The 13,184-nt window shown below is 36.4% G+C and overlaps 5 protein-coding genes across 9 annotated transcripts; 3 read left to right on the top strand and 2 right to left on the bottom strand.

Moving 5' to 3' along the window:
• The first annotated feature begins 659 nt into the window (after positions 1 to 659).
• On the top strand, positions 660 to 2,614 carry LOC105453686 (zinc finger protein 888-like). Of its 2 annotated transcripts, XM_011695846.1 has the most exons (5): positions 660 to 886; positions 1,146 to 1,365; positions 1,445 to 1,548; positions 1,629 to 1,945; positions 2,013 to 2,614. In XM_011695846.1, the coding sequence occupies exons 2-5, from the start codon at positions 1,186 to 1,188 to the stop codon at positions 2,441 to 2,443; spliced, it is 1,032 nt and encodes a 343-aa protein (XP_011694148.1). In that variant the 5' UTR covers positions 660 to 886; positions 1,146 to 1,185; the 3' UTR covers positions 2,444 to 2,614. The 2 variants fall into 2 exon arrangements, with proteins under 2 accessions (XP_011694148.1, XP_011694156.1); XM_011695854.1 differs by lacking the exon at positions 660 to 886 and having other exon boundaries at positions 1,147 to 1,365; positions 1,447 to 1,548.
• Positions 2,615 to 3,777: 1,163 nt separating this feature from the next.
• Positions 3,778 to 6,611, bottom strand: LOC105453680. The gene is made up of 7 exons (XM_011695833.1): positions 6,205 to 6,611; positions 5,951 to 6,068; positions 5,395 to 5,860; positions 5,090 to 5,306; positions 4,649 to 5,006; positions 4,246 to 4,573; positions 3,778 to 4,136 (listed from the first exon to the last, which is right to left on the bottom strand). Exons 1-7 carry the CDS (start codon positions 6,415 to 6,417, stop codon positions 3,800 to 3,802), a joined length of 2,037 nt encoding a protein of 678 aa, XP_011694135.1. The 5' UTR covers positions 6,418 to 6,611; the 3' UTR covers positions 3,778 to 3,799.
• A 122-nt stretch (positions 6,612 to 6,733) lies between these two features.
• On the top strand, positions 6,734 to 8,211 carry LOC105453672 (GPN-loop GTPase 3). Its single transcript, XM_011695823.1, has 3 exons — positions 6,734 to 6,960; positions 7,071 to 7,267; positions 7,513 to 8,211. Exons 1-3 carry the CDS (start codon positions 6,916 to 6,918, stop codon positions 8,102 to 8,104), a joined length of 834 nt encoding a protein of 277 aa, XP_011694125.1. The 5' UTR covers positions 6,734 to 6,915; the 3' UTR covers positions 8,105 to 8,211.
• Positions 8,191 to 10,977, bottom strand: LOC105453665 (PHD finger protein 12-like). Its single transcript, XM_011695812.1, has 5 exons — positions 10,762 to 10,977; positions 10,405 to 10,604; positions 10,024 to 10,301; positions 8,807 to 9,825; positions 8,191 to 8,669 (listed from the first exon to the last, which is right to left on the bottom strand). The coding sequence occupies exons 1-5, from the start codon at positions 10,807 to 10,809 to the stop codon at positions 8,289 to 8,291; spliced, it is 1,926 nt and encodes a 641-aa protein (XP_011694114.1). The 5' UTR covers positions 10,810 to 10,977; the 3' UTR covers positions 8,191 to 8,288.
• Positions 10,978 to 11,122: 145 nt separating this feature from the next.
• Positions 11,123 to 12,767, top strand: LOC105453700 (39S ribosomal protein L18, mitochondrial). 4 transcript variants are annotated; one of them, XM_011695874.1, is made up of 4 exons: positions 11,123 to 11,209; positions 11,439 to 11,726; positions 11,889 to 12,002; positions 12,091 to 12,767. In XM_011695874.1, exons 2-4 carry the CDS (start codon positions 11,530 to 11,532, stop codon positions 12,320 to 12,322), a joined length of 543 nt encoding a protein of 180 aa, XP_011694176.1. In that variant the 5' UTR covers positions 11,123 to 11,209; positions 11,439 to 11,529; the 3' UTR covers positions 12,323 to 12,767. The 4 variants fall into 4 exon arrangements, with proteins under 4 accessions (XP_011694176.1, XP_011694166.1, XP_011694184.1 ...); XM_011695864.1 differs by having other exon boundaries at positions 11,139 to 11,298; XM_011695882.1 differs by having other exon boundaries at positions 11,142 to 11,222.
• The last annotated feature ends 417 nt before the right edge of the window (positions 12,768 to 13,184 follow it).

Raw genomic sequence — 13,184 nt, forward strand, 5'->3', positions numbered from 1 at the left:
GTTCTTTATAACTATATGTGTTTCGCACTTTATACTTCTGTATTTAAAAAATAAAAACAGATATATATAATTACAGTTAGAGAGAGGGAAAGAAAATACGAAAAATTCAAGAAATTTCTGTTAAAGGAGAGCAAATCATTTTCTGCTAAACATAAAATGGCAAATAACATTAATCTCCTACTCAACAGTGTAACTGTTACGTTACAACAAATCGTCAATCGTCAATTAAATATTTTTTAAATAACATAAGAAAACTTTTACATGTATAATTTCGAAAGGCAGTTACTTTAAAATGTCAAGCATATATATGATAGCAAGTATTATTTAAATATTTTAAATAATAAATTAGTGTAAAAATAAAATTTCATACTGCTTTAAATATATAATTAAAAATTTTATTTTTCAAACTTGGTCGACGCAGTTGCCGCAAACGCGGAAAATAGAGTTGAATTAAACTCGTCGCGTGTCGCCGAATTGTGAACGCGTATCGGTGAAACGTCATCTTGCGTCCACGTTTGTGTTTTGCGTGTTGCGAACTTATGTAGACGGGCTTTTTTGAAAATGTGACGAGGTGAATCGAAGGAAGGATCACTTTGAAAAAGTTTGAATATCACGTGCGTCACGATCGTCGGGCGCGCATGCGCAAGTAGTCGGCACGGGCATGCCGCGTGCTCAGACCGAAAGAGGTTATGTGCAATCAGCAGTGAGCAGACATCGCGCGATGTGTTTCAGTTATCTAACCTCGTCAAAGTGACAATTTTACTAGCAGTGATAATTAATTAAGAGAAAATTATAGGAGCGACGTTTTCTTTAATTATCCTATTCTGTATTTTCATCCTATTTAATAATTCTCATTCACATGCTGTGTAAATCAAGTTTCGCAAAGGTCAGTAAAGGAACGTTCCCCACGTGGTTATCCGATGTAAATCTACACGTAAAATGTAGTTTAAGTTATCCTATTGTTGGATGTATAAATAAGTAAATTCGGCACAAGTAAAATCGGCGAATTAATATTTCGTTAAGTGGCTTCTCCAATTCGGAAGACTAAATTTTGAAGATTTTAACAGTCGACTTGCATTTATTATATATGTTATATACTTATATATATGATATGTTGTTAATATTAGACCTATTTTGATTTAAAAGGTATTAATTAATTGAAACACTGGAGTGAGCCACGTCAGGATGGGACGAATGGGAGACCAGGATAGCGATAACGTTGCATTTGATCTTCAGAAAGGACATGATGTCGATATCCAAAACAAGACAAGTCGGAAAACGCACAAATGCAGTTATCCTGATTGCAATGCTGTGTTTTTACGACCTTCCAGATTGGAGAGGCATATGCGGTCGCATACAGGAGAGGTAAAGCAATCGTGAACGCGAAAGGGATTTTGTTATGCGATATATTTCAATTGTTTAACGACCAATCAATCTGCGATAGAGACCCTACAAGTGTAGCCATCCGGGATGTACAAAATCGTATACGAATTCATCCCATTTGAAAAGGCACGCGGAAACGCATAATCCTGTGAAGAAAGTATACAAGTTTGTATATACGTTAGCATACATTTCATTCGAAACCTACAGACAGTGTATTAATATATATGCCATTGTGTCAATTTCAGATGCACAGAATGTCCGTTGACAATTAGCAATTTCCACGGTATGAAACGTCATTACACGCGGATGCATGGCGACAAGAAGATCACCTGCAAGGAGTGCGGCGAGACTTTCAACAAAAAACATCAGTTTGCCAAGCATCAGGCAACTGTACATTCGGCAAACGTGGTCTACAAGTGCAACAAGTGTAATAGAAGTTACCTGGATTTCCTTAAATACACCCGGCACCGAAAGGCACACAAGACTTATTCCTGTCCCGAATGCTCGAAGGAGTTTGATAAGTTTACGCATCTACGCACGCACAGAACACAACATATAAGAAGTATGTATTACAGAAAAATAAAATATCGAAAGGATACGATCTAACGAAGCGAACTTTTTCATTTCAGATTATACATGCGACACTTGCGACAAGGTGTTCTTTAGCAAATACGGACTGAGAAAGCACTGTAAAATACATCTTGAGGACAGATTAGTTCTGCCATGCCCGTACGACAATTGTCATCGGTTCTACCATTTCAAATCTAATTTGGAGTCGCATATGAGGATTTTTCATCTCGGAGAAAAATTTTATTGCGACATATGCTCCATGGGACTTACGTCGAAGCAGAGATTGATAGAGCATATTCAACGTCATAACGAACCCAAGAAGAGGAAGATAAGTGAGGTGCATCGAAAAAAGCGGAAGGATGCTGGTGTACCAAGGAGAAGCGCGCTGTCTGCTTTAATTGGGGTGAACTTGCCACATGATTTAGAGAAGATGGTTATGTCACGAGAAACACGGATAAATGATACAGCGACAACATTGGAAGTGTCTTGATAAATATTTAAATGATAGACCAAACAATTAAATTTCAATAGATTCATCATTCTATATTCCTTGTAATTAAATTAACTAAAGATGTAACGTTCGTTTCATCTTTAAACATAGGTACCAGTGACATCTGGTACTACTTAAAATCCAAAATAAATGGAACTGATAAAAAAGAAACAAATTTATTACGAATGCCTTAAAAAAATTAGTTTCTAATAGTATAAATTGATACTGTCGTTAAATATCTTTTATAAATTTTACAACTATCTGTGCGAAAAGATTCTGCAAGAACATAAAAATCCTTATCTTCTATCTTTATTATATCCTTAAAAAAAGTAGAATTCAAAGCTCACATGTCAATTTGGAGTGATGTATTTTAGCCATAATAGGCGCATTCTTAAATGTATTCATATATTCAAGTTTTCTATTTGTGCCAAATATAAGCGCTAACGTTCTCTGCCTCACGCTCACAGTCGTGAACATCATTGTTCTTGTTTAACTTTGATAAAAAATAAGATAAATAATTCCAAAAGCGTTTGAGGATTCACAATCATACAACAAAAGGAATACGAAACAAGAAATTGAACATAAGAAATTAGGTAATATCATAGAATATCTTTCATTTAGCAAATCGACCCAAGCATCATTGTCATTGTTATCCATTGAATGTTGAAAAAAGACAGAATGCTTATCGACTTATGTCTTATTGTATCACTAAATGAAACACACCCAGAGTTAGACGAAATATCTCATTGTCCGCCTCTAACTTTTATCTAATTCCTTACATTAAATTTCTTGTTCTTTATACACGATGCGCACAGGACGCGCGTATGCAACGCTTGCTGCGTGGCGGATTTTCGCGTTGTAATCAATCAATTTATCGCTTTTCTGTAAGAGTAAAAGAAAATCAGTAAATTGATTGGCCACAACTTTCTCTATGTGGCAAGCGTTGCCGCGTTCTGTGCATCCGGCATTATTCTTTTTATTCTCAAATGTATAGTATACGAGCATACACGTCGTATACTAGTGTGTAATGTGTGTATTGTATACACAGAAGAATAAAAGATACAACGCATTTATTTTGTGTATGTGTGTGTCTCTCTCTCTCTCTCTCTCTCTCTCTGTTTCTCATTTATTTACAAGAAAAAATATAATCAGATTATAAGAATTATGGGCACAACTAACTTGTTTTTACTTACGATAAAACAAGTAAAATTATTCAATTGGATGATCGACAGCAAAAATTATAACGCAAAACAAAATACAGATTGATTATATTTTATTAAATATTAAGAAAATACGATTAAAATTACATAATAATGTATACATTTTTTAAAATATAGAATTGGTGCAATTTCTTATTTATCCCAGGATAAATTTAGGATTTCTATATACAATTACATTGTTATATGTTTCATTCCACTGATCAACGAAGCTCTCACTAATATTTCTGCAGGAGCTAACATCAATTTCGTTTAGTTTAGGACACTTCTCTAAAAGTTGGGAAATTATATCAGGAGTAATGGAATCCTGCGATTCCAAATATAAGGATTTTAAGTTCTTGCATAACGCTAGTGTTATCCAATCACGCTTGGTGATTTCTTTAAATCTGCTTAAATCAATTATTTCCAGGCGTTGACAGGAGGAAAACAGTTTACTGAGAATATCATCATTAACACTATACTCGGTTATCTTGCAGCTGTAAATAAGAGCGAATACGATTATAACATACAAAAAAGATGAGCAAATAAATTACAATAAAGAATACAGTAACATGTATTTTAAAAGAAACACTCGCATATACGTACTAAGTAAAATACACTTCTTTCAGATTCTTACAATCGGCAAGGGCATCAATAGCTTGCGATGTAAGAATACATCCTTTTACATCTAATCTTTCCAAATTTTGACATGAATTCTTTAATTCTATTGCAATTGTATCTATTTTTAAATCCTCCTTAATTTTCGTCCTTCTTAAATTTAAGTCACGCATCTGTCGATTTTTGTGTAGTATTTCACATAAAGTATTAGCTTCTAATGATATATCGTCAAGATGTAAACGTTCCAAACACTTTAAGTTCTTAAGGTGTAAAATACCTTCATTTGTTATGCCACGACAAAAATTTAGATCCAAATCTAAAAAATATATGCGTTATACAATTATATAATTTACCTGTAATTCTAATTATAATCACACTTATATATATATACCTTTCAAATTTATGCATATTTCTGAAATATCACATAATACAGAATCAATGATATTGCAGTTACTTAATTGTAAGTGTGTTAAACTTTTACAGCAAGTTTTTAAAAACTCCCTAAATTTCGAAACAGAAAAGTGGCAATATGCCAGATCCAGCTGTTGTAACTGTTCACACCTGGGTGCAAAATAATCAAATAACTGACAGAGGCTTGTGTGCATATTTGTGAAGTGTATGTCACGTAAGTTCAAACATTTGTACAGCGAAGAATCCCGCGACAAATTATTAAAACGTTTATTAACTCTACCCAGGCGGATTAAAGACATCACATCTAAGTTTTTCAATATTTTTAGTACTATTTCATCCTGCAATAACAAAATATAATTTTATTACGTGAGATAACATAATATTTATTATAAGAAATATTCTACTTCTTAAAATACTTTACGGGAAGCGCAGACAAAGATTTGCGAGATGCAGTTTTACAAGATGACAGCTCTTTGGATTCATCTAAAGAGGGTTTGACGTCTTTCACACACTTCTGCGAGTAACTTTTTAAAAAGCGGTATATCTGCAAATGCCTAAAATATGGTACTTCGGCGGTTGTCTGTTGAGATACTTGGTAGCGTCCGAGCTTACTTTTATGAAAACTTTCCATTATATCTCTACAAATAACATTGGAACAAATTTATTTTCATATTTAAAAGAATAAAAAAAAGATTAAATATTAGTGGGCAAACATATATAATGTACCTTTTACAAATAATGCAATATTTGTCAAAATTTTCTTGAAGTAGAAGTATAACCAAATTTGGGTCACGTGCACGTTTATTAGAATCATAATCATTAGAGTTTCTGACTTCAAAGAAGTTCCAATCAAAGTTATTTAGCCTCTGTAACCTCTGTTTAGGTTTTGTAGGAATGATAAATTCTGATGTACCAATAAACATTACAGATTTTATAAGCCGTGTGTAGCTGCTTATTGTGTCATTTCTGTCATAACTAAGTTCTAATTTAAGCATTTTAGTTTTAAAATCGCACGGCCATAAAGAAATCTGAGAATATACTGAGGTACTTTGAAAAGATCCCTTATTTGATAATAGAAACCATTGATCATCAGATATTTGTGCCCAAATTTTAAGGTGCTTCCCGCTGAAGGAATTATGCCAAACAAACAGAGACATCTCAATGGGATAACAGGCTTCATAAAATTCGATATCTACAATATAGAAAATATATAATTATAATCTTTTCTCAATAAAAGTGTATCTTCAACAATATCTTATTTATCAATTCAAATATTACTTACTAATATATTCTTGTTGTTGTTCTTGTTTATTCTCTTTGTGTGGTATGAACTCTACAATTTCTCTCGGAATCTCACAGTTACAGTCAGAGTAGTAGTCGAGCAATGGTCCGTAAGTTCTCTGTATTCAAAAATAAGTAAAAAAAAGTGAAATACTATAAAATCTTGCATACAATTAGGCTGTGATTCATACAGAACGATAACAATAATACAGATAAGAAATATTTATATCATGCAATATATATTATGATAAATACCTTTTTGAAATCTGTATACTCTGTAACTTTGATAGAGGATGGTTCCATTATCTTAGAGTTAACAGATGTGCCAAAATTATCATTATTTTGGGGACTAGTTTTTACAAATTGATGAATAAAGTCAACATGATTTGTATCTTTTACGGTTACTCTGTTTACATAGAAGTAATTAATATTATCCTTAAAATGAAAAGACTGAAAACTGTGTATCATTTTTTCTCTCTAAAAAAAAAACACGGATAATTTTTGTGCTCTTTCTTCTTCACGTGTTATACGCTTGTCAGCGTGTAAGCGATCTTTTCTGTTCTTCGTATATCAGCAGATATATTGATCGTACAGTTTTTAAGGCTATTTTATAGCCTTATAAGCCGTAAGAAATGAACCAAATTGTATACCCGCGGTGCAGCTAAGTGAATGTTGCGATGTAGTTTACATCCACTTTCTCAGATGGCATTAGTGCACGAGGGCATTTTGTGGTGCAAAAAAACCGTCATGTCCTTTCTCTGATTCTCTCTGATGCCATCTGTAGTTCGTTTCTTTCACGAATAACATTCTGTGTGAATTCTGTCCGATTGTGAGACTAGCTTTCAATAACTGTAGCGTTATTTTTCTTTAGAAATAATACAGAATATGAAGAATTAGAAATAGTAGAGATATAAGGAGTGTTATTTACTAATTGTACATTTAAAAATACATACTTTTTCTATCAAAATGAGATATGCCCAGCTAGTAATGGGTCCAGCCGGCAGCGGCAAGGTAATGAATTTAAATTGTCTGTTAGGCTCAAGTAAATTAAATATAAATAGCTATCAGAATGAAACAGCTCTGTTAATATTTGATTTTTATCTCGATTTTATTTTGTACAGTCCACTTATTGTTCAATTATGCAACGACATGCTGCAGACTCGAAGAGGACAGTAGATGTTGTGAATTTAGATCCTGCGGCAGAGTATTTTGATTATCAGCCTTTAGCAGATATAAAAGATTTAATTCAATTAGATGATGCCATGGAAGATGATGAGTTCAATTTCGGACCCAATGGTGGACTTGTATTCTGCATGGAGTAAGTCACTCTCTATTAGATGCATTAATATCTTATTAAATATTATGGGTTATCACTATTACATTGTCACTTCATATTCCTTTACAATTTTTCAGTCAATCTTTTAAGAAACTAATATTTATGGGATAAAGAAATCAATCCAGAATCCATCAATTACAAATCCATCACTTTCATATAGAGTCATGCATTATCTCTTTATTTTTATATTTATTGCTTTATACAACAAAATCATGCCTTTTTTACAGGTACTTAGTCGAAAATGCAAGTTGGCTGGAAGAGAAATTAGGCGACACAGATGATGACTATATAATATTCGACTGTCCCGGACAAATTGAGTTGTATACTCATATGACTGTGATACGGCAGTTGATAGATACCCTGCAAAAACTGAATTTCCGTGTATGTGGAATATTTCTGATAGATGTACAATTCATGATAGACGCGTCTAAGTTTCTGTCAGGCACCTTGGCCGCCCTTAGTGTAATGATAAACTTAGAAATTCCGCATATCAGTATTCTTAGCAAAATGGACTTGTTGTCGAAGAGCGCGCGGAAAAAATTGGACGACTATCTCGATCCCGATCCGTACAGTTTATTAGCGGATGTAGAAGAAGATTCGTGGAACGAGAGGTATCGCAGTCTTACAGAAAGTCTGGGCAGAATTATAGCGGATTACAGCTTAGTGCATTTCTTGCCGTTGAACATTAAGAATGAGGAAAGTATCGCGGACATAAAGTTAACAATCGATAATACCATACAATATGGCGAAGATGTGGATGTCAAAATGAGAGATTTTGATGAACCGTGTGAGGATGACGAACCGAATGATGAACCTTAATCATTTTGTAAACGTAGGAAGCTGTTTTGCATTCTGATCGTGTACATACGTATATTTTTAAGCGATAAAAGAAAAGAAAAGAGAGATAGTTTTGGAAACACAAGGAACACTGTGTTAATTTTATTTTGTATTGCTTTATAAAATTTTCTTTGTACAATATGGAAATAGTTTATATTATCGCGTTTCATCTGTCGACATACATATCTAATGTGTTAAATATGAACGTGAGACATCCAAAACTAATGGTCGAGCCGTGCGCGATGATTGCACTTCCCTCCCACCCTTCCTCCAGATGCTCGTTAATTCTCGCATCGCCCTTTATATTACACTTGCACAAGATGTCATCCGTGTGCGCGTATTCTTCCAAGTAAGCTGCTTCGTCCTTACGTAGAATTGTTTTTATTATGTCAGAGGTCTCTTCTTCCTTAGTAACGTACATAACTTTATCAGTCTTTTCCTCTTTCATTTGTTCCTCCAAAACACGCGTGCAGTCGCAAGAGTACAGGACGTGATCCACAATCGTTCCGTGTTCACTATAATTAAGTAACTCGTAACGTCTGGTCACCTGTAACACAAAGATGGACACTAGATGAGAAAAGAAGAGAGGCTTTTTATGCCGCAGTTCGACTTTTTCGATCTGTAATCTCTATTAATTGAATTCTCTGCCAAAGGAAAAACGTGCGATACTTTTTTTTTACTCACCTCGTCAAAAAATATTACTGCGTGCTTGGAAGATGTGAATCCGCAGCTACCGTAATTCGACAGTACTAGATCGCAATTCGGGCCGTTGCCAATAACGAAGGTTCTACGAGTCATGAATGCTGGTGGATTAGGCTTGGGACTTAAAGAAAATAATGCGGCTCTTGCTCTCCTATGACAATTTATTGTTTCATAACTCTCCCCGTCTGGATTCAATATCTGCTCCAGTCTCTGCTGCGCCAGTGCCTCCAACACTGGTCTTTCTAACAACTGAACGCCTTCCTTAATGTTACGACCGTAGTTGCTCGTATGAAACTCGAGATCATTACATTCCTTAGAATTGTCCGTCGCAACTTCACTCTCAACTTTACTTGTGCGCTCACTCGCGTCCGATACCTTCGGCCGATCGCCTCCCTCATCCGCGGTAGTATCACATTTCTCTCCTTTCGTTCTCGTTTCATCGGTCTCTTTAGTTTTCTTATTTTCTGTACAATTATCTTTGCCATCTGCCTTCTCGACGTCTGTCTGTCGCTCTTCTTTGCCTGCAGTATCGTTTACAGGCCGTATAAGACTATCTTGATAAGACTGTACCGGCTCTAAGTGCGGCCGGTTCTTATAATGGAACTTGACGCTGCAAGGAACTTTGATTTTTGGACGACCCTCCAATCTCACCTTCGTGCGAAACAGTGGATTGGCGGCGCGCGCTTTACGCAGGAAATCCAGTTTCACCGCGTGCTGATCTATTCGTTGATTCGCGTACTTGTCCCAGAGCTTTATGCGTTCGGTCACTCTACAAGAAGTCAACAGATTCTGATCTATGAAATGATTCGGATGATTTGGACACATCCATCTGCCGATAGGAAAGGCAGTCAATGGTGGGTCCAAGCAATCCTGATGAAAATACAACGGGCAATAATCACATGCGATTAGTGGCGCCTTCCTGCAACTACGTCCACATTCGTAGCATAAACGAGCTGGTAACGGAACCATTAAGTTGCTATCCAAGCAATGACTTTTTCCAACTGGAAAAGAAAAATTTAGTAATAATTTACATTTAGTAATTAGTAAATTAAATTAGTATAAGTCTAAATTAATTTGAGGCAGTTACAACATTACTGATATTACAACATTACTGATATTACAAAGTATAAATTTATTATTTATCTATATACAAGAGAAAGGGGACAAAAAGAGAAAATGAAGAATCTTATTTTGCTTACCATTGTTGTACGACGAGCTCAGTGGTTTTCCTCTTCTACCAGATACATAGTCTACTTTATTGCTCCCAGGAAACATTATAGGCAACTGTAACTCCTTGGGCAATTCGAATTCTCTCGGATTTACCAGAGAAGCCGCCAACGTTAGCACTTCCAGAGCCGATCTCTTTTTCTTCTCGTTCCCCTTTTCATCAAAGAGTTCCTCCCTCTTAGAGGCGCAACGGCAGGCGTAGCACAGCCATTCTCCATTAGGAATATCCGTCGGGTCCACTGCCGGATAGCTGTAACGTAAAAGCTTTAGAATCATGCTTTTTTCATAGATAAGAATTCAACAACTTGTGTGAACATACAGTCTGAAGCAAATAGCGATTGTTCTATACTTACTGGCACTGCAGATGATAGGAGGCTGGACATTTGTCACAGCATATGAGCTCTCCACCATCTTTGCAGGCGTCGCAGAAGTCGCGATTGTGGCCACGACCTCGTCTCTTGAAGTACGGATGCTTCTTCTCCTCCTTCTCCTTCTTCGCTTTCGCCGCCTTCGAGTCGTCGGATATCGGTGGTGCTATAAGAGCTTGTATTTGCTGATAAAAAATATATATAATTTTAATACAAAGTAATCATCTTTCGGAGAGAGGCGAATTAAGGAGACTGCAGTATTAAATATACGTGATCTTTTTTTCCATCTCTTGTTCGCACGTAAACTCCGTTAGTGATATAAGATTTGTTTATTTCGCTTACCGGCATTAACCCGCCTATCATCGGAAAGCCATACTCGACGGTACTCATTTGGAAAGTGCAGCAGCAAACGTTCAAAACAATCAAAATTATTCCCTTCGTGTTCCCTCTCGCTCGATTTTAGTGTTCACTCTCCATCTCCATCTCTCACGGCTAGCAGTCTCTCACTAGTCTGCACTAGTCTCACTGTCTCTGTGTCTCGCATGGTCTCACACTCCCGCTGACGCTTTCTTTCTCTCTCTCTCCCGTTTCATCGGCAAGTAGGGTCACCAAACTCACGTATATCGCGGGACAAGTGTGTGCTTATGGCGACCTCCTGTACCGGGATTCTCAAACGCTTAACGACGATTGTCGGTATCGCAGCCTTTAATCTTATATGGTAATTGTAAGAAAAGCTGCGCAACAATATCGACAATCGTCGTTCAAGCATTTGAGAGTTCAGATACTGCAGGTTTTCTTTTAGCGTAATTTCAAAACTTGTCGAGAAATAATTAACAACGTCGCGATCAGTCCGCAATTTGTCGCTCGCAAAATAATCTTGTGTGTAACTGTTATTTTCTTCTGTACAGTAAACCTCCTATTGAATATTCGATCAATGCTCGATAGGTGAAGGGAAACCTAACCACGATTTCCCTGGATTCTTATTCTGAGTTGAACTGAGTATAAACATTATTCAACAGGTTCGACAGCAACATTCGCAGAAGCCGTGACTCGAGAGACAAGATAAACAGTATTTTCGCGTTACGATCTATAAAGCGGCGATCAGAAATCATGTATTCCCATGTGAACGCACGCGCCGGTATCGCTCGCGTGCTCCGCGCGTGCCGGGAGTTGCACGGCAACGCGGAATCGGTCGAGGCGTGCACGGAGATCGTGAACCGAAACCCGCGAAACTTGGAGCGGCTGAGGATAGCGAGGAAGCCCAGCGGTTATGCTCTCGACAAGTCCAGGCGTTCGTACTGGCACAAGTAAGCGCATTCGAGTTTCACAACACATCTGGCGATGAGAGATATTTTCGTTTATCTTTGATATTTAAAACATTCCCACCGCTACGATTAAATAACACGTATATTCCCCTTTACGTTTACGTCGAGTTCGATCGTAATGCCACGACTTGTGTCAATTTACAGGCTGTTTCTGATTAAGAAGCCGCGCTACATCATCGCGGAAGTCCGTCACTTCGAGAACGGACCGGTCGTTACGGCTTCCAGTGCAGAATGGGCGTTGAAGAAGCAATTATATCGGTAGGGATATTGTTAGATTCAGACCATCCATTAACGCTCTCATCTCTGATTTTTTTTTCACCTTATTGACGTAACGTAAATGTTTCAGTACCAATGATGGCTCAGCTTATATTAACGTAGGCCGAGTGTTGGCTCAGCGTTGCCTGGAGGCTGGCATCTGTGAAATGAACGTCGATGCCTCATTAATTGGAAACAAATGCGAATTGTTGATTAAAGAATTGGAGAATAGTAACATCGTTCTAACTGAAGCCCCAGTATACAAATATCCACAGTCTTGGGACAGATACCGGCCGGAAAAGCCATGGGAGATTCACGAATAGTTTGTCTGGTTTCTAGTTTCATAGTAATGTTTGAACAGATCATAAAGTGCAAAGTGAGAGAACAAAGTGTATTTCATACGAACAATATGTGTAATACAACTGTAACATAGGCTTCTTCGCGGTAAAAACCAAATAAGAGATTTATTGATTGCTTGAAATCCTCAAAAATTTTCGCGATTAAAACAAGGTTTTTTAAAACAAAAATATATATTCGCGCGCGGGCGTTGGAGAGAAAAAGAGAGAGATAAAAGGCAAAGATTGTGAGTATAAAAAAAATGCAAACAACGCAAATAGACCCAAGATGAAATAAGATGTTTTATTGACAATATAAGATATTTTATTTTAGCATCTGTCCACTGTGAAATGCCGAGTTTTGTACATTACAGTACCTAGGAGTAAAAATAAATAATTGTATCGCTGTTAAATAAACGTCTAGTCTACTAAAGATGTAACGCTGTGACTTAAAAGCTATGTCACTACCTAAGGCAAGCACATTCCGTCAGATGTGATCTGCGATGCAAATGGAATGTTATAATGCTTCTTATTATAATGACTGTAATAGAAAATTCAAGTTAAGTATACGTACACGTACAGATTGATACAGAAATGATTCTGAAAGTTGGTGAATTTGTTCAGTCATTGTGGGTTATACGTATAAATAGATATACCAGCTTATGGGCTTATAAACTCAACATGCAAGCCTGTACAATTAGCAGAGATATTCCTGTGTCATTCTGTACATGTAAATTAAAAAAATAATTTTGGATTTCTTTCAGTTTCCTGGAATTGTTTCTTTTCCTCTTTCATTATCAACGTTTGCGTGATAACGATATATTTTAAACGCGGATAGTTGGTATTTATA

This window comes from Wasmannia auropunctata, unplaced genomic scaffold, assembly GCF_000956235.1.
Source record: "Wasmannia auropunctata unplaced genomic scaffold, wasmannia.A_1.0 LD336106.1, whole genome shotgun sequence".
NCBI classification, from domain to species: domain Eukaryota; kingdom Metazoa; phylum Arthropoda; class Insecta; order Hymenoptera; family Formicidae; genus Wasmannia; species Wasmannia auropunctata.